Raw genomic sequence first — 27,008 nt, 5'->3', positions numbered from 1 at the left:
GAGTCTGTCAGACTGATCTCATGTTTTCTAGTCAAACCTTAAGAACAAAATGAATTCCTCTCAAATGTATAACATGGGGTATTTTAAGCTCCACTGTTTCTTGTGTCCTCTACATCTGGGACATGGAGTCAGTTTCGATCATTTCCCAACCATGCTCGCTGGCTCTATCATGCACTCTAGTGGATAAATTGTACATTACAACCAGGATCCACAAACTAAAGGACATACAATGTGTATTTGTTGACAGCTCAGATTTGTGGCCTTTGTGCACACCCCCACCAGATGATGCCAATGCCAGTATCACCTCGCCTGCTACATGAAATCAGCCATACACTTTTGCATAATTTGTGACATTATCAGATCTGGCTCAGGATTCAAAATTTCAGACTTAAGTGACAAATGTCATATAAGATTAGGTTTTATCTTTAAATGTGTGAATGTTGCTATTAAAACAACACTTTCTTAACTAAAACATTCAACTTATTGCTGTCAGTTGTAATCCCATATCAATTTCAATAAAACAACAGAGATAATATTAATATAACATTAATACTTAGTAAATAAGTGGGTTGTTTTGCTTGGAAACTGTAAAAGTTTGCATAAAAATGTAAAAGTGACCTATTCAACTGGTGGCCCGTGGACAAATCTGATCAGCCCATTCATTAGTATAGTTAGTATATTGTATATATAAGTTAACTTATTTCATTAAAACATTTCAACCAAGGCTGGTTAAGCAGAGGGGCTTAGAAACCAAAAAATAATTCCAACAACCAACTTTAAGATTAAAAAGCTTCATTTTTTTCCCCCTGCACTAACGTGATGAGCCTTTTCAATTGCAAAAATTAATAATGAAGCAGAGAAAAAAATCTGGCCCGGCTGAAACAGTAGTTGAATAGGCCTGGTTTCAATCAAAGACAGAATAGTAACATTATTATTATCATTATTTAATCTGCTTTCTTTTATGAACGTAGAAACAAAAATGTACACAGCATATTTCAGGGGAATTTATTAGGCCTTCATATGGCACAGTGTACATCAACATGTATGATACACAAGGTTGTCCACGGTTTATTCGTGGAGACATCCGCGGTTGAGTCACCTCAAGCTTGAGGTGTAATAAAACAACACATACCAAGAAGCACATATTAAATTATGTTTTAAAATGACATTTACAACATATGGTCAGTGTGTGTGTATGTGTGTGTGTGTGTGTGTGTGTAGTCCTTCACATCAACAGTAAAATAAAATCAATAGTACAGTAAAAACACAAGCACCATAGTCTGGTGCTGTTCTCTGTTCCTGTAACCAGAAAAATTTAAATTACCAGAAATGTATGAACATGGTTTGATGCTGGCAAAGGTTAAAATGTTAAGGGTTGTGCCCAACTTCAAGCATCTATATATATATATGGCTCTTTATTTTATCACTCTTTCCTACTTATTTCCCAAACAGGCCCTCACTGTAAAAAGAAACACATTTTAGATGACCTGTTTAAGCAAAAGCTGACCTACAGTCGTCACTGCCCTCTCAAAATCGTTAGTTGTCCAAGTAGACTTGCTTTCTGTAGCGCCCAAGTACCCATGTTTTACATGAACAGGTAATGATGCAAAACAGTCACCAAATGTTACAAAATTTAACATAGCTTTAACAAAACATATGCCCAATGAAAAAGGAAATCTTTAAAAGTAACAGGGTTTTTCATTCACAGTTGGATTCTCCCAAGTTGCTGGGGCGACACAAGCTCTCTACAAGTGCAAGTCTATGAGGAAGAGTTTCAAAAAGTGCTTTTTCCATAAACAAGTGACTGGCTATGTTACAGAAAATTTACAACTTTTACAGAAATGATATGAAAACAACCATAAAAATTCAGAAAACAAAATGTACAAACATGATTGTAATTTTCTTGACTTGCTGAGACGCTGCAAATTGGACACCTTGCATGACAGTAATTGAAGTATTATACATTTAGAATTGATCCATTTCTTCACCGAAGCGCATCCTTTCAGTACACTCAACAAGTTTTCTGTAGCAAGAAAATATATGTATTTATATATTTTTTTTTATAAAAGATAAAGTAAAAAAGCAGCATATTTTTAAATCTAACTCAGAGCAAATATACTCAATGTGGGGACTTTGGTAAACAAAACGTATTGCTTAGGCAATTTATGTACAGCGAATGCAGAATTTTCTTTTCACATGTTACAGCAAATCTATATTGAGGCAGCCTAATAGGTTATGGGAGCCATACATTTATTTACTGTGCATGGGCCACAGCACCACCATCACAGGTAGAAACTGCATAATGTACCATAAGCTGCCAGCTGGATACTTCAGTTCTGTTCCAAGTGATATACATGATCTGTATTGCACACAGCCATGGATGTCCTCTATTCCGCGGAGGATCTATGCATACTGAAGTTTCATTGTCATCTTGAACAACAGAATTATATTTTTTGCTGCACAAAGGTTTCAAGCTTTATGATAATCCGTGCGGTACATTCCATCACTCTCATCGCCACCTCAGATGTGTATCTGTCATTGGGAATCTGTGGAAATGGCAGGAGGTCAGGATAGCGAGTTCTCAGGCTATCCACACCATATCCTTCCAGGATCTGAACATCATTAGCAAGACCGGTTAGCTGGGAGTTGTACTCCTCAACCTTTTGAGCGAGGGCAGTTGGTTTCACATCTTTATCTGACTTTCCTCTGACTGCATAGTCGGCAGCTATCAGTGCCAGTTTTGTGGCCAGGTAGCATTTGAAGCAAACCCACTCATTGGCATTTTTATGAAGATCATTCCGAGCAGCAGAGTAGTTAGCTCTTGCTTGTCTCAGCCACCTTCGAGCTTCCACAGGGTTTCCAACTGTCTTAAAGGTAGGGGGCACAAAGAAACGGTGAGAGTGTGACGAGCCTGCATAGCTTGTATGATGTTCCCTGAACTGTTGCCTTTCTGACTTGTGATTTGTCGCTTCTTGATTCCACGATGAATAAAACCTCTGAAATGAAAACTTCTCTGACTGGAACCGGGATGATGATGTGGAGTAGGATCTCCTTGAAGCTCTGTCGTTAGTTTGCTGATCAGCCAGAGTTTGTTTCTCCATCCTGTTGATCTCATTCTGTAAATGTTTAAAGACTTCTGTAGCAATGTCCAGATTCTCTGCATTTTTATCTGGATGCCACTTCAGATACAATCGGCGGATTATCTTCTTTCTCTCTGCCTCAGAAAGCTTCCAAGCTTGTTCAACTACTAAGGTCACTTCTTTCAGAATCTCAGGCAATGCATTAAGCTTGATCTTTTTTGGAGACTGTTTTTGAGGAGGGGGTCTGAGGTTTTCCTTACCAGCAAAAAGAGGAGGGGCCATCCTAAGACCTGAGGAATGACTGATTGGGCTCGTAGGAGTTGATGGAGCACTGGTGTCTCGAATGTTGGTACTTTCATCTTGTCTTGAGAACTTGTACAAGTCAAGGGAACTGACTATTTTGTACTCACTGTAACCTATGTCAATCTGGAAGCATTTTCCGAGGAAACTTGTGTTTTCCTCCTCTTCCCTTTCTACTTCTTGAACAATGATGGCATATGTATAGGTAGGCTGGTAAGACCCATACATGTCTCCACCTTCAGAGTCTACAAGGTAACCAACATACTCTCCTGGATAAAATACATTCATGGGATCCATCAGAAGTGTGTGATGTATCTCAGCTGGTATGGGAGTGCCAGGGAGGGGTAGCTCAAGTTTTGAGGGCTCTGTTGAGTCATACTTAACCCCGAGGTTGTCCAGCTTCTCTGTGATTCTGTAGATGTCATTACAGCCCAGCATGGCAATCAGGTAGGATGTGTCAGAAATCAGATTGTCTGTAGCCGACTTAAGCGTCATTGCCAGCGCTAGAAGAAAATTAATGTCTTTGCTGTCTGAATGCTGAATGTAGAGGTGGATCACAGCTGTCCCGTACCTCTTGAGGAAGGCTAGTGTTTCACTGCGGCTGTGTGGGATGGGACTACATCCTTTCACTCTTAATGTTGTCTGGAGTTTCTCAAAACAAGAAACTTTCAGTCCTTCACAAAGTGCCTTGCAGAGACGTATGGCTTTTTCCTCATTCACCATGTATGCATTGTCATTCTCATGCTTCATTATTCTGATCAGTCCTGTGATGAATTGCTCTGATGACAGCAACAGCTGAAGGCGGCCCTGAAGTGAGCAAAGAGCTCCAAACTGGCACATTTTTGGAGAATCCTCGTCAAGTTGCTCTTCAAGAATACTACTCAACAGTCTAGGCCTAAGTTTTTGTGGAAGTAGCATTATCAACTTTGTGTGGAAGGCGTGATCTCTGCCCAAGTAGCACTGGCTCATGTCCACAAGCATCTGGACTCCAACGTTACCCTGAATTCTGCTCTTGTAGTGTGGGGCATCATCAAACACCAAGCTACTGGATTTTGCTAATCTGCCATCATGACTTGGCAGATAAAATGTCAAATCTCTGAGACTCTCCAGATCTTTTCGAATTTCCACTGGATCGTTATGCAGAGACTTGAACAATCCTGAAACGACCCTTTTCACAGTTCTCATTTCATTCGGGTCAAGCTGCTTGCCTTCTGAACTTCTGTAAATTCGCCACAGCACCTCAACATACTGTTTGGTTGACACAACGTCCTCTGTGCCAAGAAGTTTGAACAGCTGATGAAAGGTACCGAGTTCTAGAGGTAACTTGTACAAGTAGGGTTTAAAGTCAGATTCATTGTCCAAATTGATGACGACCTCTTCAGGTTTCAGCAATTTCCAGCCATCTTCAACCATGACAAAAGCCACCCCACGGAGCTGGTAACGGAAATCTCTTTTATCTGCATTCAGGAACTCATAGGTGGACCTTAAAACTTTGTTTCTGGTTTTCACCATTTCATCGTCTGGATTGGATATGTTGCAGATGTTCTTGCAGTTGCTAATGACTTTCTCCAGCAGTGGGTCCAAGTTGACGCCTAACATGTCAAGCACTTGGTCAAGCTGTTCCTGTCCAGTGAGAGTGATTCCCTCTTGGTCCTGTATGCTTGATGGTGTAGCTTTCTCAGGCAGAATTGGACAAGATGTCCAAAGCAAGTGAATAACATCAGTTTGCTTGAATTTTGGATTTACCTGAGATCCACTAAAACGAATCAGAGGAATTGTGCCACTCATCTCTTGGTACTGTGAATGGAGTTTGATGAGCTCTTTGGGGGCTCTCTCAGGACACAGGAATGGTATCATCGAAAGCTCTTTAAGAAAAGTACCTTGGAACAGGTCTGTCCTCTCTGTGAAAATGTGGTTCAAGAGAATATCGACAATGGTTTGCACTTTTTCTTTGGTCCAGTTCTCTGTTTGGGATTTGATGCTGACCTCTTTTGCAAACTGCAGAAGTTGCTGCTGGGAAATTTCATGCTTCAGACCAATATTTCTCAGAAAGGTAATCCATGAGGTGAGCAACAACGACCCATTCTTCGGTTTTGACACTTGCTCCACTTTCTTAAAAAAGTCACTTGGTATGAATGACTTTGCAGGTAGCATAACTTCAAACACCTTCACAGTCTCGTCATAGAAAAACTTAGTTGGCCTAAGTCTGTTTGAGTAGTCATAAATGAACAGCAATCCCTCCAATTTCTCATAGAGCTGATCCTTAATCCCGCATGATTCCTCCATTGACAAAAGTCTCTCCTTCAAGTAGACTATGTGTTCAACTTTGGCGTCATAGGTAAAACTCTCAAACTTCGGCAGGAGATGCTGAAGGTAGATTTCCAAGTCATCAATTGGCATGCAACCAAGGAAGGTGTACAGTTCTTTCAGCTGTGGACAGTCAGCCAGGAAGGCAAAGGAGGCTGTGTGAGCCCATTTGTCGATGTCTGCGGCAGGAATGCTTTTTGCAAGGACGTAGTTTGCCCCATAGTTTGCAATGCTGATGTACCTCCCACTTACTGATTTAAAGCATGGGAGGAGTTTTAGGCTCTGTTCATCCTGTTGTGTTAAGTTTGCTAGGTTGCAGTTGAAATACAACAGAAGAGCCTCAAAGTCCTTGTCAGTCAGGTTTGCTGCTTTGAATGCAGATGTCTGAATCATGTACTCCACAGCTTTCAGAATGCTTGATGGATTTTCAATGTTTGCTGTGTGTTGTGCCAGAAAAGGCATGATGGGATTCTCCTTGACACAGATTTTGTTCACTGCAAGCTGAATGCATCCTGCTTTCATCAGGGTGTGAAAGACTTTGTCATTTTGGCCTTGTGGGAAGATGGCTATGTTCATCAAACTCAGAGGTAAAAGCACATCATGCTCAGGTACAACTATCTTTTCTCTTGCCATGAATTTGATTCCAGGTAGCAAAGCCCAGTCTTTCAGAATGTCAAGCACTGTGTCAAAACTGGGTTTGATGTCCACTTGATCCTCCTTAACAGCGATGTTCTCACTGATGAAGTTCCACACATTCTTCAGCCAAGATTCGCTTGCAAAGGTGTCTCTCCACTTTACGGGTATCCGTGTTCGATACTCTCTTGGAAGAACAGACCCCAGTAGGTCACCAAAGCAGCTGATGTCAAAGATCTTTGCAGTTCCTTCCTTCAAAAGGATGTTGCTGTACCTCATGTACAATGTATTCATGAACATTTCTTTCCTTGATGAGATTAGCTCATGGTGCGGTGTCAGGAACTTTGGTCTCTTGGAATCGAACACCTGCAGCATATTGTCCATGGTTATCAACAGAGGCAAACCCTCAATTTTGACGTCATTCACTTCTACATCTTTGAAGCAGTAGTCAACTAGAAGCTTCAAGTTATGAATTAGCTTGTAGTTTGACTGTTGGAGTCGGCAAGGGAGTTTTCCAACATGGCAAGATGTGTCTGGTGATGAGAAAGTGTGAATAAAGTTACGGACATCCTCTGGTGTCACATAACTGACTGGTATCCCGGCATCTTCCAAACAGAAGTAGAGATTTGCTGTCTCATCGCAGCTGTGAACCAGGTTGAAACCAATATCCAGAAGTAAAGTTTTCAGCCTGTAGACGTTTTCAGCCACAGACTTCCTTGAGGTGATGTTGTACTCTGTGTTTTTCAAGTGCTGAAGCTCATCTTGTAGGAGGTTATCAAAAAAGGCTTTGCCTTTGTTTGCAGTGGATGTATTCACCCAGGAAATGTAAATGACAGAGTGAACGTCAGAGTTTTCTATGTGCACTGCTCTGACTACAGGAAGCAGGCGTTTCAGGTCAGCATGGATTGAGTTGTACACTGCTTTAACCAAGCAATACCAATCTGGCTGTATATCAAGTCTGTTGACTGGAAAGAAGAACAGATATTTCCGCAGTGTATCTTTAACAACATGAAGCGGTGTTCCTTGTAGGACTGTCATGGTTGGATCAGGACCTGGGAAGTATCTACGCTTAAGCTGAATCAGCAGTTCCACACAGGCAGGGGCTATCAGTGATGTCATCAAATTGTTATTCCAGTCACTTCTTACACCCACACCATTGTCATCTCTCCATAGGTTCCTTCTAGCAGAGTCTAGGGCAAAGTGCCCATTGACATGAAAAGGCAAGCCAGTCTCCAGTGAAAGGGGCAAAAAGCAGAAGGCTCTGTGGGGCTTTTTGTAGTTGTGGCTTACGCATGCAGCTACCCCTCCTCGTGGAAACAGAGTTATGTCTTCATTTTTGTGAGCTGAGACCACACCTTTTGAGACATTTTCAATGTTAGGGAATCCAGATCGGTTGCAGATCATCCATGTGGTTAAATTTCCATCAGTGTCCTCTATGTCCATTGTGTAGGTTATCTGTTGGACTGGGATAGCAGCAAGCTGCTTCTTTTTGGTCACACTATCAATTACTGAGGCATGGAACTGTTTGCGTTTGAGCCGATCACCATCTGTTATTTTTGCTTTTACAGAATAAAGCACTTTCAGGTCTCCAGATGCCTGATTGATTTCACAGATTGATATTTTCTCCATGTGGTTGAGGAACATCAGAAGCTCTGCACCGTCAGTCTTTAGCTTATCCAGAAGATTTTGCACCATTCTGTCTGAGGCTGGGACAGAACTGATCTCTGATGTTTTTGCCATTGTTGTAGAGCGGATAGGGAATCTGAACATTGTGCTGCGTTCTAGCTTAAAATGAGCTCCCAGGTACAGATTTAGAACATCTGAAAACTGAGACCTGAAGTCAGAGTCCAAGTCTCTGAACATTCTTCCAGGACTCACAGATGTAGCCCCAGGTGCATACTGTGCATGTGGATCAAATATGCAAAGAATGTCATTGTTTGAGATGAAGGATGGGCAGTCAGTGATGTGATAGACAGAGTTGAATCCTATGCCATACTGACCAGTCTTGCCTGGATTGGCCTCTTTCGTTCCTCTCCCGAGGTTCTGTATACCTCTGACATCATCCTCTGTGAAAGGCTGGTTGTTATATACGCAAAGGGCAGGGCCTTGCATTGGGATCCATTTATCATCAAATATTCTGTCTGTGGGGTGTGTCCTTGCATCAAAAACAAAGTAAATTTCAGTGGCTTTGGCATCATCTGCATTTTGAAGCAGCTCTTTAAGCATTTCTTTTTCTGATGGATAAGCATTGAGAATGCTTTTAATTCTGCTTGTGAGTTTTTCTTTCTGTCCAAACTCACTCCCAAGTGGAGAGAAGCACACATTAGAGGCATACCTCTCCAAGGCTTTGTGGCGTTTTGGGACTGCTCCTAATTTCACAGCAACCTCTCTTGGAATATCCCCGTGACAGTATTTCACAGAAGAATCTCTGACTTTTATCCAAGGGCAGTCATTGTAGCACAGTGATTTTGATTGCTGCAATGACAGATTGGAGTCAGGTAAAAGAATCCCACCATAATTTGCTTGGCAGTATTCTTGGTTCTTGTCGCGTATCAAGCTCCATATTCCTTCACTAATGATTCTGCGACACAGCTGAAAGTTCTCCTCGGTGAGTGTCCTTCGCCCACATTCTTGCTTCACAGTTTCAAGAACTGCTGAGAAATCATCTACTGTGAAGCTGGGCTGTACACCAACATTTTCAAAGAGCTCCCGGCAGCTGTTCCTGTATTTGTTCGGTAGCTGATAAAGATGTGGAGCTGCATCAAAATTCAGGTGGAATGCAACTTTGGAGGGATTGACATACGTATTTTCCACCAGCATGGAATTGAATGCTTTCAGTTCTTCTGTTATTTCCTCTTTTGCATTCTCATCCTGGAGCATTTCTTCATGAAGAAACTTGTAACAGGCATTTGTTATGTTTTCCTGATACAGTGTGACGCCATCAAATGACTGAGACAGTTTCTTGAGTTGACTGATGACCAGTCCGACTGAAGGCTTCCTTATTAGACCAAGACAGTCTTTCACAGCCAATGACATTGCACCACAACCTTTGAAGGATGGAGAATTCTCATTCAGGATTGGCTTCATAAGACACACTGTGTCCTGATGTTCAGTTGTGAAGAGTTCTCTAGCAGAGAACATTGTTGTTGGGGTAAAGTTGTTCCCCTGCCATGGCAATGAGAAGCCAGCAGGTCTTGTCAGGAATGGAAGGAACTTGATGTCCTTTAGCTTTTCTAAGAGCTCAGCTGTTCCTGGATCTCTCATCTTCAGTTTCTCATCGATGAGACTGAGTAGAATACTGCTACGAAAGCATGCAGCTGTGTGGTCATTTTCATTAAGAGCAATAACAGACTCTGCACGTTCAATCAGGTCTTCCCACGACAAATCATCTTTGACCATGCCTAGCTGCACCAGCTTCACTAAACACACAGGGTTTAGGTAGTCTTTAGAAGTCCCTTCAGGGAAATCTTCCATCATCAGTGTTGTAGAGTTTAGCAACTCTTCCCTCTGGGTGAATGAGTCTGGAAGGTAAAACCAATTCCTTATTCGGGCCAGAGCAAGGGATACAAGGTGTAACCCTCAGGATTGATGCAAAATCTTCGAGTTTCTCATTCAAGACAAAATGCATCAGAGGATCTCGAAGCTCTTTGTCGATTTCCTGGATGTGAGGGAAAAAGACATCTGAAAAGAACTGCTTCTCTGTTAGGGTGTTTTCCATCAACTTCCCTTTACATCCAGCATCATCAAATCCCTCCTTCACCCAGTCAGGAAGCTCAACAGCACAAAGGTTTTGTGAGCCACTCTTCTTGAGGTATTTCAAGAAAATCTGGAAAGCAGCAGGACCAATGTCTGGCCTGCAGAGTAAGGCGTCATCAAGGAATCTGACATACTTGATTGAAACCCAGGTTTTGCCATCTGAGAAAACCTTTGCTTGGTCACTGTCACCTCCTTTGGCTATTTCTTGGTAGACACCCTGGCTGACCAGTGTGAAGTCATCATGCACCTGACTTGGATCAGGCCATGCAGCGTAATAGCTGTAGTCAAGCAGCTCTCCACTTTCAGCCATTGAACGTAGCATTGTTAGAGCAGCTAAATAGGCCTGGACAATGACATGTCTCATGAAAACAGAATTCCACTGTCCTTTGGTGTCAGTCTTCCAGATCTCTTTGCGGTTGGATGTCACAGCAAAGCACCCATTAATATGGACTGGGAGACCTGTCTTGATTCTGAGAGGTAAGTAGCAAAACACCTCTCCGATTGGTGTGGCATTTGTCTTCACTGTCCATTTGCGATTCTCTTCCTCTGAGAGTAAAACAGCCACTCCTCCACAAGGCACTAGTCCAAGCCTTTTTCCGCTGTCACTGAGGGAAAACTTGAGTGCCTCAGTTACATCCATGCATGAGCAAATGAGCCAGTTGGTGACCTCGACCGCCTTTGAGGGCATTTCATCTGTCATTCTCCTCGCCTGAACACCTTTAGCAGCCATTTCAAAGTACTGGTTAGGATCTTCCTCCGAACCTCTGAACAGTGGCGAGTGGAGATCGACAATGCGTTTGAACACGTTATGAAACTCCTCCACCATAACACGAATGATGCAGCCAGACTTGGGGACATCGGCAGGTACCCTGTTGGTGCTTGCTACTTTCTTCATAACCTTTGCTGCAGATTTTAAGATACTCAGAGGGCCATATGAGGCTTTGGACGACCACACGCTTTTGTTGATGCTGACAACATCTTGTGCTCCAGCTGGATTTGGTTCCTCATATTTCAGGTATTTTAAGACCATACTTCCAACATGCTGAGTGAACAAAATGAACCGGTGGCCACATATGCTGAACTCATCAACCAGGGAATAGATGTCTGTGGTATTGTAGTACAGACTACTGATTTCACTTACTGAGGCTTCCTGCTCTGTTCTGAATGGGAGTCTGAACAGCGTGCCGTTGTATTTGTATGGGGAGTCTTGAGCCAGAGGAAGCTGGCAGTTGAAGACATTAATGAAAGGTTTGAACTGGTTGGGGAATTTTCTCAGCCTTTTCTGTTGTTTACTCCAGTTGATTTTGATCCCTGGATTGGAGCTGTCTCTGATGTGCTTGCTGATGTGATTAATGTTTGGATCAAACATGATCATAAACTCTCTGCTCATTATGATGGGGATATCAGTAATGTGATAAACTGAGTTGAAGCCCAAGCCAAATTTTCCAACTTTGTCTGCTTCACATCTCTTTACTGATCCACCCAACCTTGTGATGTTCAGAAAGTCTGTGTCTGAGAATACAGAGTTGTTGAAAGACCACAAGGAGGGCCCGTGACAAACAATCATGCCAGGGTCAAGGAGATTCTCTCGAATGTCCGTGTTTTTCCTCATGTCAATGAGGAAACTGCACTCTGTTGCACTTGCATCATCTGCATTCTGGAGGAGCTCTTTAAAAATGTCGGCTACTGATGGATATTCCTCCAAGATGTTCTTTATTCTCACTGTTAGAGGTTCTCGTTGGCCTGACTGTTCAAAGCCAAGGTTCTCTGGGTTTATCAGCCTTGTACTCAAACAAGGCACCTTCAGCCACTCAGCCGTTTTCATGGGGATGTCATCATGGACTAATATAATGGGCTCTGATGCGTCTTCGAGCAAGTCATTCAAATCGTCGACCTTGATGTCACAGTAGGTGCATTCATGAATGGGCTTCATCGCTAGTTTGCTGGGATCCTTGTAACAAAGTATTGGCACATGCATGTTAGTTTCTACAGGTATCTGACTGTTGTACAGCCATCTGAGGATGTTGATCAAAAGTAAGACGTCATGTTTGCTTTTCTCCTTGGTAATCTCTCCTTCACATCTTTGTTGGATGGTGCTGATGACTTCAAACACATGGCTTGGGAGAACCTCTTCAACTGAACCACAAAACTTAAAAAGTTTGTGAAACTTTCTAATTGTCTTTGGGAGGGAGTAGAGGTAAGGCTGCAAGTCGAGATCAGGGAGGGGCTTTAGGACTGTATGGCCAGGTGATGAGAATGTCTTCCCTGTCCACACCCAATCAAATGGCAGCGATTTCATTGCTTCTCTAGCATCCTCAAGATGAGCCTGCATGAAACCGTAAATCTCAAACAAGATCTGCTGGAACTGATACCAATCCTCTGTTGTGAATGCTTGAGATTTGTGCCAGTCGTTCACTGCTTTCAGGTGCTGTAACACTTGATCCACCTGTGGCTCTACGGTTAGTTTCAGTGCCTTCTTCATGCCTGCAGACGTGTGTTCAACTAGTGCAACTGCAGATCCCACAAGCACTGCATGGGATATGTCACACATTTCAGACAAAGAGAAGATGTTAAGTGTATCTCCAACCCATGCAAGGGATTTGGGGTAAGTGAGAGGTCTTTCTTTGCAGACAGGAACCCATTTCAGTTTTAGCAATGATGTCTGAGCATCAGTTGATTTTACCAGCTTGGTTTGTTTGTTAAGTATTTGCAGTAATGTTTTCGCCTTTTTGATTATGAATTCCCACTCAGGTTCCTTGCTGCCTTGCAACTCCTCTATCTTCTTTGCCACTTTGAGTGCATCTTTTTCACTGAGCTGTACTTCATTTCTTAGTCCCAGTTGTCTGAGTGAATGAAGAATATCAGGGGAAGATGTGAATGTACTTGTTGGAAACCTGGTTTTCTCCTCCATGTAGAAGAGATTCTGTAGAATCTCCAGCTCGGGATCAAAAAGTTCAGAGGCTTTGACTGATTTTCCAGAGGGCATCTGAATGAATTTAAGAGCAGAAAGCCATCCAATCACTGATGAGTTTTCATTTTTTAGAAATGCCAGATGTTTGAGTGCCCAAAGCATGATTTGAGTTATCTCATCTGTTGAGTAGAATCCCTTCTCAATGTCCTGAATAATCATCTTCAAACATTCTGTTGTTTTCACTTGTTCTACATTCAGCATCTTGATGAGGCGGATTGATTCCTCGTCAGAGCAGCCCACAAGATTAACGGATAATTTCACATCTGGTGGATACTTGGCTCTATGATGTAAAGCTCTAGCTCCTCTCAGTGATGTAAATGCTGAGGTACCTTCAGAGCACGCCCCCACTCTCTCAAAGATAGAAAGCTCAAGCAGGGTATGCTTTTCTCTCTCTGTAATGTCGGACAGTCCTGCAAGAAAGTTTCTGAGCGCAATCTTCTCTTTGACTGAGAAAGAAGAGACTTGGGTGGACAGTCTTTGTGTTGACAATCTATCCATAATTTGCAGAAGCATTCCAGGAGAGGAAGGGTGAATGTGATTCTTAAGCAGAGGATGCTGCAAACATGAATCCATCTTTTTCATCACAACTCCTCCAAGCTTTTCCATGATGTCAAGAAGATTTTCAGAAAGCGGTGCCTCTTCCTCATCCACAAGAATAATGGGAGACGGAGTTTTGAGACGTAGAAGCTTAACTACATCCATGCTTTCCTCAAGTGGCACAAGTGGGATCAAAGGCATATCTTCAAAGGTACTTAGGTCATCAGCAAATTTTATGTAGAGATGCTTCCAAATCATCTTCAGCCAGGAAACTGAAGGATGCTTCAACTCTCTGTTTCCAGGTTCCCATCGGACAGTGAAGTCTCTAGTTGGCCAGGCTGTTGATAGGATGTCCTTGATAAGTCGAGCAGACCGTTCAGGGTTCAGTACTTGTAGTTGGGTGCAGGCTCTTCCTGTTCAAACAACAAGGAGAAATTTAATTAGTCTCAGTAATTATGATAGAAGTTGCAAAATGTTAACTGTCAAAACTGAAAAAAGCTTGCGTTGTTGTTTTTTTATTAGTGTTATTGCTGTTTTACAATGCAGCAGTCTGAAGGTAAAACTTTTTTTCCTACACTACGACACAATTTTGCTCCACTCAGTGACGAATGATAAGACTCTCAGGTCAAATGTCATGTAAATTCAGGGGCAAAGCAGATGATTTAGAGTTCTCTTTTTTAGTAATCAATATCAAATCTTCTTTCAAATGAAAGACTCTTTTTCCTTCAAATTGCCACCATGGAAAAACATTGCAGTTGTTTCGATAATAACTGTCAAAATTGTCTAAAAACAATCCAACAGAATCAGTTTCTAAATAAATTGCACTCCACAAACAGATACACTTTAAAATTAATACTGTTAAAAAAACAACAAAATATGGATAATTAGTATGCATACTCATCATTTCAGACTTACAGAATTATTGCAGCACATGCACAAATCATGTTCTGCACACAAAAGCACAGAGTTTGTCAGTCTTCAACCCTTATAATAATTTTGTCATTATCATTCAGTGTAAGGAAAAAACTTCTGAAAAAGACTGGTAGCTACAAAAATGTTGCAAGTTATAAAGTACACCATGAAACACTGCAGCAAATGTGTATAAAATAAGTTATAATGATTAAAAGATGAACGTGTTTCACTTATAGGACAGAAACTAAATATTTCTGTGAAAGTTTTCTGACTGCAGTTATCATGGTGCTCATACACAGGTACAGCCATGCCTTAGTTTAGGTTAATAGTAAAAAGTCCCAATACTTTAAGGTCCAGTGTGTAGGATTTAGGGACAGAAAAGGAACATAGAGATGGGGTTGTTCAGTTGGTTGCGATGTACAACCACACTGCTAGATGTCACTTAATCATACATAATGGACCTATAACACACTCAGAGATACCTACCTGAGCAGCCCCAAAGATATTGTTGAACTGTAAGTCAAGCGACATTTTTAGAGTGAATTTTACTCTTTAGTTTTAAAACATCTAAAACATAACCTTTTGAGATCTCTGCACATTCTGAAAGTTTGACTCCACTGACTCAAAACACAGGTGCAACCATGATGGCTTCTTTCCACTCAAGTTGCAGTTTCAGCATCAACATATAATGAGGAATTGTTTCAGCCTATCTCAACCTAATGCACTGTTTGGAAAAATAACTGTTGCTGAGAGTGAATAACAGAGTGAACGGGGGTGGAGAGGGGGAGGTCAGGTGATGTCACAGGTTCTGAGTAACTCCTAAGCGGTACTCGAAGGTCATCCACGGGGATGAAGTATGGCTGGGCAGCAGAGTGAAGATTTCTAACACATCCACATTGTTGGCCTTTCGTTAAATTTCAATATGTTCTGTGTATTTGATTTTGGGTATCGAGGACAAATCTGTTACTCAGCCTATTTCTTCTGCCTGGCTCACTGCCTTCTTATCATAATCATGGTTGAGTATGGCAGTGAGTGCACTCAGGATCTGATCTCCTGGATCGAGCGGAATGTGTGGCACAAAAACAACTCTTCCATGAATCAGCATGCTCACTCTCACTTTCCCCTCTGTCCTCCTAAATTATCTATCAGCAGCAGCAGCACCAGATTTAATGCTCTGCTGGCACCACAGGAGGGTAAGGTGACCCAGCATTACTACAACATGGCTGAACTCAGATAACCCACATAGTCATCACAGGGACAGTGAGGATTTTTCCATTCCAGTTTGAGATCGTACAGCTTAACTGTCAGATATTATATAAAATATGTTCTAGTATAGAAGTCTCTGTGTGACTGTGATCATTGATTTTCATTGTGACTGTGACCACTGCACACACTAATCTATGTGTGAGGAGGAGATTACTTATATTATATATGCTACATCACCTCTGCTTTTGGCTGCTTTCTTCAAACTGTCCATTACTGAAGGTTTAATGCTCTCCAATATGAAGCGACCCTCAAGTCCTGGATACAAAGACCTTAGAACAAAGCAAGAAGAAAAGAATGGTGAGAAAGTTTTACAAATTCAATTCCGCATTTTTCAATGTGGAATGATTCATGTATGCAAAAGCTTGCTGCTGCCAGTAAACAGTGCAACATTACACAATTTTCTTCAGTGGACAAAACACATTCTTCTAAATAATGAAACGACACACTGAAGGCCAAATTTATATGCCAGCTAAATTAGCGCAATGCCTGTCGCTCAGTTTGTGTTAATCATTTGCATGTAATTATTCCCTAATTTTCTAAGCAAAAGCAAAGCCAGACATTAATCCCACAATCAGTAACAACTGATCCTCCACCTGTTTAAATGGTCCAAAAATACCAAAAATATTTTTGTAAAGAACTGCTCTACCACTCAGTGTATTGGAAACATACTGCTTCACTTCATCTCGCTCTACCTGGGGTATTCCTCAGATGGAATGTAAATAGCATCCTTTTCAGTGACAGAAGACGAAAATGTTGTAAATGTCTCATCTTGCAGTGGCAGGATCTCCAGTCCAATCAGGTCGCTGTAATTGGTGTCACTGAGTACAAACTCCAGCAGCAGCAGCTTCTCTTCTGAGGGACCTTTGTGTTTGTACTTCCTGATCACCTGCCGCAACAAAGATGGGGTCACCTTCTTCACTTCAGTGGACTCAGTCGGGTAGGCAGCCAAGACAAAGTCCACGGCAACAGGCACCTTTGCCACCTGCATTCCTGAGCTTTGGAGGTAGTTAATTACGGTCTCTGAAATGACATCTTCTGTGTCCAACTCTGAGAACACGGCCTCGTCCACCTGGATCCAGCTCTCACTGAGGGAATAGATTACTTGCTGTTGCAGCAAGTCACAAAACAGCGGCTGGAGGATGGGTTTCCAGCGGGACTTGACCTGCTTAGGGTCTGGCCAGGCCACATAGGTCCCGGAAGGGGACATTGGAAAGTCTTGGTCCTTTTTTGTCTGTACCCTTTTGATAGCGTCAGTGATGAGTGTGAAGTAAGCCCTTGGGATGACAGTAATTATAAGCAGCTCATTCCACAAGGCAGCTGGATCTCTCCACTGGTCCACTTCGCGCCACTTGATACTCCTGCGATTGTCTGTGAGGCCAAAGAAACCACTAACATGAACTGGAAGCCCTGTCTCACTCTCCTCCCCAGGGGGAAGGGGAAGGAAGCAAAAGGCTCGCCCTGAGAAACCAGATGTCGCACCTTTGTCTTCTTTGTTAATCAGAGTAAGAGGAAGAGCAATGCCAATGTTAGGCATGAACTTCAAATCATCTGCCAGAGAGTCCAACTCAGGACACATTCCTCTTCCCCCGACTCCATTACAAACCAGCCACGTCATCCTCTGAGTCTCTTTAGCTGTTTCATCCTGAGTCTCTATGTTGACCTGGTAAGTGACGCATGTGATGGTGGAGCTGGGAACACCGTTGCTGTAGCTGTCAATAGCCTGACCCAGCGTCTTCAGTGCATTTGGTCTTTCTGACTTATCATCAGTATTCTCTGTTGCTGTCACCTGAAACAACATGCGTTCTGTACCATCAGACTCACGCACATGCAAGGAGATCTTATGAACACTCTTTAGGAAGAGGAGCACTGTGTCTGCGTCAGCTTTGAAAGACTCAAAGAGCTCCAAGACCTTTTCTTTGTTGTAGATGTTGCCACTGAGCTGGGAGGGCTTCAGCCGGAGCGGGAAACGGAACAATGTACCAGGAAAGCTTCCATCCTTGATGGTTTTCTCCGAGCTCCCAAACATCCCGATATAGGGAGCAAACTGGTCAGCCAATTCTGTGATCTCCTTAATGTCTGTCTTCAAGTTCCAACACTGTCCCGACTCATTCACTCCAAACAGGGTCTGATGAGGGTCCAGCATCGCAATCTGGTCTCCACTGAATATACTGGGAACATCTAAACATTGAGGAAAAGAACACAAAAAACATAATTTAGGGTAGCATTATAGTAGTATTGAAAAAACACATTTCAGCAGACATTGGTTGCATGCCATTACTTATTGGCTACTGTCTGATGATGACTTAGGTTTATATTGGCTTTCTTATTATCTATCTGCATTCAAATGTAGTTTAAAAAACATGAAATAATCCAGTCCTAAAAGTCATAATCCAGTCCTAAAAGTCATCTCTTGACTCCAACTTCATTCTTGCGTCTTAAGTTGCTAATTGGACCCCTGCATGGAAGAGGATGGCTGCCTGGAAACTTTTGCAATGCCTGCAGAAGAATTTCTGAGCTTAATTTTCAGATTCGTTTCGGACGTATACCTCTAATTAACATTCTGGCAGGAAAATACAGAGAATATTTGTAGTTTTGAAGACAGTCCTCACCTGTAACATGGTATACAGAATTGAAGCCAATCCCAAATCGTCCAACTTTCAGAGGGTCCTCTCTCTTCCTGCTCCTCGCAATTTCCTGAATCCCATTCCAGTCTTCCACAGTGAACACAGCATCATTGTAGACATACAGTGCTGTACCTGCAATACAGAAATTTAAAACAAGTTCAGCATAACAAGTTCAGGCAATCTTAAAATACAAACACGGTAAAGGTACAGTAAAATAATATATCATTCACAAACGTATATGTGTTTTTCCTGTTCACAGAGAGTTCAGAGCAGAGGATCAGCTACTTAACAACACCTAATCAGGCGAGATTCTTGCCAATACAAGCACTTGAACTTATGCCCTCCTATTAAAAAAAGAGTATCACTGATAACTGGGCTCTCCTGGGGTGCTTAGTTGTTTACTGTAACCAGTCACCTTGATGCTGAGCCATGTCAGGTGACCACAGTGACTCCACTCCATACTCTGTTTCATCGTACATAAACTTGACTTCTGTGGCTCCCGCATCCTCTGCATTTTGAATCAACTCCTGCAAAATAAAGCACAACAAATCATGTTTTAAGAAAAGTAATGTGCACAATGACATGAGCTTATTCAGCAGAGGCTTTTATCCAAAAAAGAATCAGCATGTTATCAGAGTGGATGGCCCCACTGGGACTTCACCACTTCACTCTGGCAATGTTGCTACCATGTATGGTAATAAAACTGATGCCAGCAAGTAATGCCAGAATAAAACTATGCCCTTTGTTTTTTTGCAAGCATGACATATCTTCTCACTCCAAATCCCATGACATCCTGATCACTGGTTGAAGCCTTTGCCTGGGAGAAATCTCGACAATACCAACCTGTTACCACAACAACTAAAATTGAGGTGATTGTATTAAAAAAAAAACTTTTACAATTTGTTCCTGCTTGAGGGAATTTTGTCAGTCCAACATCCACAAAACAATGCTAAATCCATTAAGTGTCTGTGAAAAATGTGAAATAATAACATTGCCTGTCATGATCACTTAGTTTGTTGGACTACATATTTTCCGAGAAATAATTGTGATAAGCAAGATCACTTTCATTTTTGACCACTTTATCATAATACTGGAGCATAATAATGCATGTACTCCCTTTTTACAGAACAATTAACTTTCAAATGTAAAGTTATCAGACATAAAGTTGTTTTTTCTTAATATCCTGAAAAAATAAAACATAAAAAAATCACACAAAACCACCTAAAAAAATTGCATAAAAGACAACAGGCAATATTGAGGTACGCAGAAATGATCGAGGACATGTACCTGTAACTATAAGTCTAATGAGTATTATAATAATTATTACAACAGGCCCACTGAGACTTACTTTCAGGATCTGTCCACCTTCAGGGTACCTCCTCAGAATGTCTTTCAGAAATTCAACCAGCGGTGGTGTAGTCTGTCCAAATCTCCCTGTAAGAGCCAAGCTGAGTTAGCCTCATTGTTGTAAGACTTGGCTATTTTTGCAGAGATGTGGAGGTTTGAATCCTACCTCCCCCTTTAAGGCCGCGCCCCTCCAGTGTGACAGATACCTCTGGGCATCCGGCAGGCACCAAGGTCCGGATGTGCACACTGTCATCCAGCTGGGAGGGGTTGATATGGAGACAAAGCATAAATTAACAACAATCAACTGTGTTTAATTGTGGAAATCAAATCATTTTGAATGATCTGGTTTGTTTTCTGGAGAAGATGTCTTGTGGAAAAGTGTATGTTATCTAACAATCAAGGTAGTGACTCAACAAAAGTAGAATACAATACGTAGTTCTTCTGCTAATCAAAGTAATTTCTTTAGTGTTAATAGTCTGCTGTATCTAACAACCCTTTAGTGAGTGTCAGAAAAGTGTTAGTGTGAAAGATAAGGTGAATGATGAAAAAATTACTTGTGCCATAAACTCTATCTCATTACTCCATTTGCTCATAAAACAGTTGAAAGCCAGCTACAACTGACTATTCATCCTGAGTCTCTACATCTACTATTCACAGATGTACAGTTCCTCACATCAAGGTTAATGTATCATCGGTTTCTCGCTCCAGCAACAGTGACATCTTTTGGGCTGTATTATTGCAGCCATTAGTGTAACAGACAGTCTTTTCCCAGTGCATCTTACAGAATCGATGCAGCAGGGAGCTAGAGTTGGTACCAGGTCTGAGACTGCAGCCGTTCCTGCTGTTTGAGGGCTTTCAAGGTGACACTGTGACCCACTGCACACAGCAGTCTTTGCACATCGACATGCTGCCTGGCAAACTGAGCTCTGCACAAGCAAAACCCTCAGTCATCATCATCCTCATCATGGTCACTGCACCGTTCAATAATCATTTGTACAGTTCAGGATGAAGGATTTGAAGTCTTGAATGTCATATCAGTATTTCATATGGGGCATACAAAGAGCTGACAGGCTATAGCAGTCACACTTTCTTTGTATTGTAGACTCGTAATTCTGTAATTGTGTCTCAATGTATCAAAGATGTGTGAGACAGACATTAATATTGGTGGAGGTGCACCCACACAGGACATACTCAGACTTAGAAAAAGCAACATAATTAAACATCTAATATATGTCTTCTATCTTGTGCACTTAACATTCAGCTAGAGAACAGAGAGGTTGGGTTGTATGTTTCCTCTCCTAGCAAGGATGTATCAGTATAATAGTTTAAACTCTTTTCCTATTCAATTAGAGAGCACCCACAGACAGGCATTTACAATAAAGAATGCTTTTGAAACTCACAGAGAAAGAGCTAAACTTGCCTTTCACTTTCTCTAAAAGTGCATACTACTCTTATGCTAAGTACAGTGTCTGGCACAGAACCCCCTCCATGCTGCACTGCTGCACATTTTTAATTCAATCACGCAGAGAAGGAACACAACTTGAAATCGAGCTGTACATCTGGAGCGCAATGGAAACCTTTTGTTTTCTTTCTGGGAAGCAGCTGACATTATAAAAGAACAGAGTTCAAGACTTAAACATTGCTTTTGTTTGCAAGTCTTGTCTGAATGGTGGAACTTGACCTTGTGTGTCTATGCAGTATTAGCTTGTAGGTGTGGCTTGCAGCTAATTTCTGCGTATGAGATCAGGGGGGGTTTGCCAAGCACTGGCCACCACCTGGTGCTTTCCATCAGCTGAGCCCCAAGACAGGGGATCCACTCCAGTCATGTCAGGCCATACACTGACACAACCACGGCAAACGACCACACAAGAGACATACAATACATCTATCGGCAAAAAAGTCATTCACTGATGAAATTAACACCAGTATCACATCCGTTTGACACAAAATAAGACTTAATAAAACTTAAATAAGATGATGAGAATTCCCTAAGAGTTTAATTCATAGAAGTCTATAGTAACTACTGCATTTTATTCAATACACTGTGGCAATGAGTTGCCCCGTCATGATGCCCTCAGTATGAGTCATTTAACTGCAGTCATCTGAGCTGATAATGAGTTCAGGGGTGCTGCATTACTCTGTAGGTTTCCGACACAAGCCTGCAGTAGAGATAAAGTAAGCTAGCATAAGCTAGATAGTTAGATAGCCAGCTAAATAGTTAGCTAGCTAGCTAACTAACTAGTTAGATAGCAAATCAATCACACCATCAATAACAGACTCACAGCTACAACAGATGAAACCTCTTAGGGAAACTTGGCTCACAACAATAAGGGCACTGTAAACAGTTTGTATCAGTATCTCATCCTGCAGCTTTTGCACGAGATCGTAAAAATAATCTGTTTTCTGCTGCTGGCAATTATCTGCCATCTTAGACATCTATTCACTTATTCCTTTTTGAGTTTCTGTGCTGTAATTGGTCAAATGTGGCAAAACCACAAAGTAGCAAGCTGATAACTGAACAAAGTTCTCTGATATTTAATAAGCCATGAAGAATACAAATAATGTGACTTTTACAACACACAAACTGAACAAGGGCAAAATAGTAACCTTTTTTCATGAGTGCTTCTCTGATCAACAACATACTCCGTTTCAAAACCTAGATTTCTGTGTTTTTTCTCTGGTTTGGGTTAGGGTTAGGGTTAAACAATGAGCAATGAACAAGCAACCCAAAAATGAGCGACATAAAATACACACAGTGTACAAACACAATTATGTGAAGTCTTTCCTACATACATTTCCTACATCTAATAACCAACTCGCCAGATCATTTGGAAGTGTTTCATTGTGTCACAGTGGCTACGCTAATATAACCTGGAAAAGATACAAACTGCATATTCCAGTATGTGTTAGTCATACATATTTACTCTGTTGTTATAAGAAAAAAAGAATAACATACCACTTTCCCATTGTGGGTCAGCCGTTGCTCCTCAACGGGCAGGTTTGTCTCCTCGTAGAGCAGCTGTTTGACATCTTGTACAGATGTGAAGGGAGAGACCTGGTAGGACTTCGGGCCAATGTACTCATGACGAACTGTCACCCATGGCAACCTAAAAAATACAGGCACAAATTTTGTTTTGAGTTTGAATGAAATCTTTGTCTGGGTAGAGCATGTGAAAGAAGAACAGAATCATTCTCATTATAAGCAGGCTGAGGATGATTTGAAAAGCTTCTTCTCTGTGCCTTTATTTGATGGTGACAGTAGAGACAGGAAACTAGGGACGCAGCACAACAGCCATAACTGAACATGGAATATTGCAGTTATATGGTGTGACAAGAAATTGAGAGACATTGTTGTAGAACTAAACCCTTTATTTTTCATCATTTGAAGCTCTCCAATAGTAACTGTAGAGAAAAGGAGGTGTCAAATGTTATCTCTGCTCAAGAGGACATGAAAGTCTTGCTAACAGTCATTATTGATTAAAGTTTAGCTTAGAGAGAAACATGAGAATGGACACCTCAGCAGGTCCATCTGTTAATGATCCATTAGTGTCTTTTAGACGTCTGTAGATTTTGATTTTTGGATCAGTGTTCCTTCACATACAGCCTGCAGCCTTACTGCACTGAACTGCTGCAGGGCGTCGTATGCTATCCTTAAAAAGCAAAAAATCGTTACCCCTTAAAAATATTGATTGAGCCCATCCTCGAGAGAGCTGTAGTGTTCCTACCTCTGTCGTTTTGCAGATGGTCAACTCTGCATCCGTGGCCATTACACTGGCTGCCACCCACTGTAGAATTAACTGTGCTGCTATTTAAGGGAGCAACATGGCTGTTTTACTTATGTAAGGCAAACATGTACAGTAAGTTAACCTGTCAACAGGTTAAGAGCAATAAAACAAAATATTGTTGCTTATTCAGCAGCGGGACACTGGACCCCTGCAGCCAGGTCCAGTCTGGTGCATTCACTGGAGCTGGAGTGGGTGTGGCAGCCAGCACAGGATTTCTGAAAAGCTCCTCGGCCCATACTAAACAATATTAACCGTACCAGTAGTTACAGCTTGAAGATACACACAGACTAAGAAATTGCAGTAGTGAGGCTGGAAAGTGTTGTTTTCCTGATATCTATTTGTTATGACCAAATTATTATCAATTTCCTAACCAACAATAAGCTCGTTATGTTTCCAGGCATAATTCACATGAAGCATTGAGCTTACCACGGGTCTGGACAGTTGGCCATCGTGTTGTCGCTGTGTGTCCCAGCACATACACATTCATTGGACTATCTTCTGCACCGAGCGCAGGGATACTCCACCCGGAAAACGGCTGCAGCAAAACAAGAGCACCGTTATTTTCCTCAAAACACCTGCATGTTCCCCATAACTGTGTGATAAACATCCACTAAAACCTCGTTTGGTGACACATACGATACAGGAAAACACATAAAATCTATTTGTTGCTGTGAGTGAGGCTAAGAGGCTTTCTTTAGACCGTATATAGCCGGTGCCGGCAGATTTGTTTAGCCTCTTTAGGATCGTTATCCCGCAAACACCACTCACTTGAATCTGTCCAGTGCGCGCCGCCAAAGGTCGTGTGACACATTTCACCTCGGGTTGTCTTCCTGGAAAGAATAACAACAACAATAGCAAGTGACATAGTTGTTTCCCTCCATCTACACACTGACTCCTTCAAAGGCGATGTTCTAATAATAATGAATTACACCGCGCGAGCGCGCGTGAGAGCACAAACTCTGGAGCCGAAGCGAGATGCTTCCCTCCCGCTCACTTCCGTGTCGTCTTAAACCTCCGTCGGACTCAACTGTCCCAACTACCTCTTGCCTTTTGTCTGGGACTCATCGAATGTGTTTCAGCAAAACCAATTTAGTATACATTTTCCCTGAGAGGCTCATTTCATATTTCATGAGCTTCTGCTCCTCTATAAAACAAACAAATGAGATGAAACATTTCCCTTTGCGCATGCGTAGTAGCATAGCATCGCTCTTAGTCCATATTCTTAATCGTCTCCTGCAAGTGACACTATTGCATACTTTAGCGAGCTGGCCTGCTAGCTATATTTTAATGCAGTTAATTTGTATGCTTGTGTACAAGTGGTGTGACTTTATCTGTAGTGCAGTAAAAGTCACGTGGCCTGCAGAGACGAGAAATCAAAGAGCGTCATTCTGTGCTATTCTACTAGCCCAGTGTTCCGGAAGTAAAACTATTGATAATACATCGCACTGGCAATGATCAGTGAGCGACCAGCAGTTGGAGTTCTTCCAAGGCTTGGGTGGGCTTGAAACCATCCGCTCACACAATGAGCATCTGTGCTGCACAGGGCAGGTGGAATTCAAAGCTGCATAAATTGATTTGCCCCAAACATAAAAATACTCTCAAATATACAGTAAATTTCAGAAATTACACCTACTAACAAGAGTTGATATAGCTAACATGTTAGCAAATAGTTGCCTCTTTATACATCCAGCAGTAAAGCAGCTTTAGCATTCCTGTTTCTAGCTCCTTAATCCATGTTCAGTTTCGTTTCCAATCTATTCTCCACCAACTCTTGAGGGCAATCTGAAGCTTGAATTGGTTTAGATTGTACTGGTATGCCTCCTGTTATAGAAAGCTCAGTTGTACACATTTTAAATCAAAGCAATTACAAAAATGGAAATTTATCACATATTGATGGAGTTTGATAAGTAAAATAGGGCGCTATGTTGTTTTGGAGATAAATTCAAATAGATTTTTTAATAATATCATTTTAATGAAGTAACAAACTCAGAATTATTTATCTTTTCCGTAACTGAATAAACAAGCTGTTCTCATAGGAAAACAAGGTCCCCAGAACACTGCTCAACACCTAGACAGGTGGCAGGGTCCACTACATATAAACAAAGTAAAATAGGATGAAATGGTGTTGCCCTTTAAGGTCAGTTTATTCAGTTTGTTTAAGCATAAGAAATCAGTCAGTGACAAAAATTTCTCTTCTGATTAACATTTCCTCCCCAAAATTACAGCATGCACCGCACAGCATTGAATTCAACTTTGAATAAATCAGTAAGTGATCCTAATTAAATAATAATTCCCACTGATTCCTTGATAAAATTAGGCTGTTGACAAAACTAACATTATTTTATACTTTGAATTGTTAATGATAATTTCATTCATCAGTTGATCTGACTACACGTCTTACTTAGGTCTGACTTTGATTATTAAAACTAGACCTATTGGCACACTGCACACTCACTCTTTACCTCATACTAGTCAGGTGCACAGTTGGTGAGCTGAAAAGTAGGCTATCAGCTTGCAAAATACAGCAATTAGCAGTCCTGGCACACTACAAAGGCCTATATGCTGTTGATCTAACATTACAGGTTGAATGACACCGGGTAAATACATGTGCTCTCTGGCTAGGAGGCACTGCATGTTATGACTGTGAAAGTAGTGAAATAAAGCCCTAAAATATTCTTTCCGTCTGCTTACAGCTGCAGTCATTTGATTATCCTGAGTGGCTTGTGCCACTGAATTCTGGGAGTTGTAGTCAGGACCAACCAAGGGGCTCAAACGCCAGCACACTGCAGCTGATGATGCGCACATATCAACTTTGTCAGATGAGAATCAGTGGCTGTGGTTCGGGCCTATTCCCATTAAACTAATCAGAGACGTTCTTTAAAGCCCTGGGTCTGAAAACAGTCTACACTGCAGTAAACAACAGCCCATATAAGAAATTCCACAATCTATTTCCATTTGTCTTGGTTCGGATGCTGCCTGACAAGAGGCTCTTCTGTCATGGATATCCAGATGCACAGATCATGCAAACCCCCTCTAATGTTTATGAAAACATCTCTCCATGCGGTGCAGTGCTTTAAGACAAAACCAGCAGGATTAGCCTACGTAGAAAAGTGACATCATCACCTCAAAGTCAAGGACTCCCAGCACCTTAAAATAAAATCTGCTCTCAATGGCACCATGTTGGGTTTCCCGAAAACACGCAATCAATCGTCCATTGCGAAAAAAATAAATAAACCTCATATGCACTTTACTAATGAGAACACAGAACAATCCGACTCTGCTAGTATATAACAAATACATAAAACTTACCGGAGACAACGATTTTAGCCACCCAAGGCTATTTTAGAGACTTTCCCTTCAAACTCCTTCAGTAAAGAATCGATACACAGATAAATGCACTGTTTTGTAATCTTAGAATATCCTAGTATAGCTGAAGTAGATCCCCCAGTGCCCTACCGCCCCGGTAGCCTACATCTTAATGCCGCATTGA

General features: G+C 41.7%; 1 protein-coding gene across 1 annotated transcript; it reads right to left on the bottom strand.

The window, feature by feature from the left end:
* Window positions 1-990: 990 nt before the first annotated feature.
* Window positions 991-27,008, bottom strand: sacs (sacsin molecular chaperone). Its single transcript, XM_030443611.1, is given in 12 exon segments — window positions 991-9,785; window positions 9,787-13,997; window positions 15,940-16,031; window positions 16,455-17,940; window positions 18,372-18,518; window positions 18,802-18,913; window positions 19,735-19,820; window positions 19,900-19,990; window positions 22,690-22,840; window positions 23,945-24,053; window positions 24,287-24,348; window positions 26,828-27,008. Coding segments are annotated over 10 exon segments (13,740 nt in total). The 5' UTR covers window positions 23,968-24,053; window positions 24,287-24,348; window positions 26,828-27,008; the 3' UTR covers window positions 991-2,444.

This window comes from Sparus aurata, chromosome 2 (assembly GCF_900880675.1).
Source record: "Sparus aurata chromosome 2, fSpaAur1.1, whole genome shotgun sequence".
NCBI lineage: Eukaryota > Metazoa > Chordata > Actinopteri > Spariformes > Sparidae > Sparus > Sparus aurata.
Note: the sequence above shows the minus strand (reverse complement) of the source record. Positions and strands in the feature narration are given on the sequence as shown.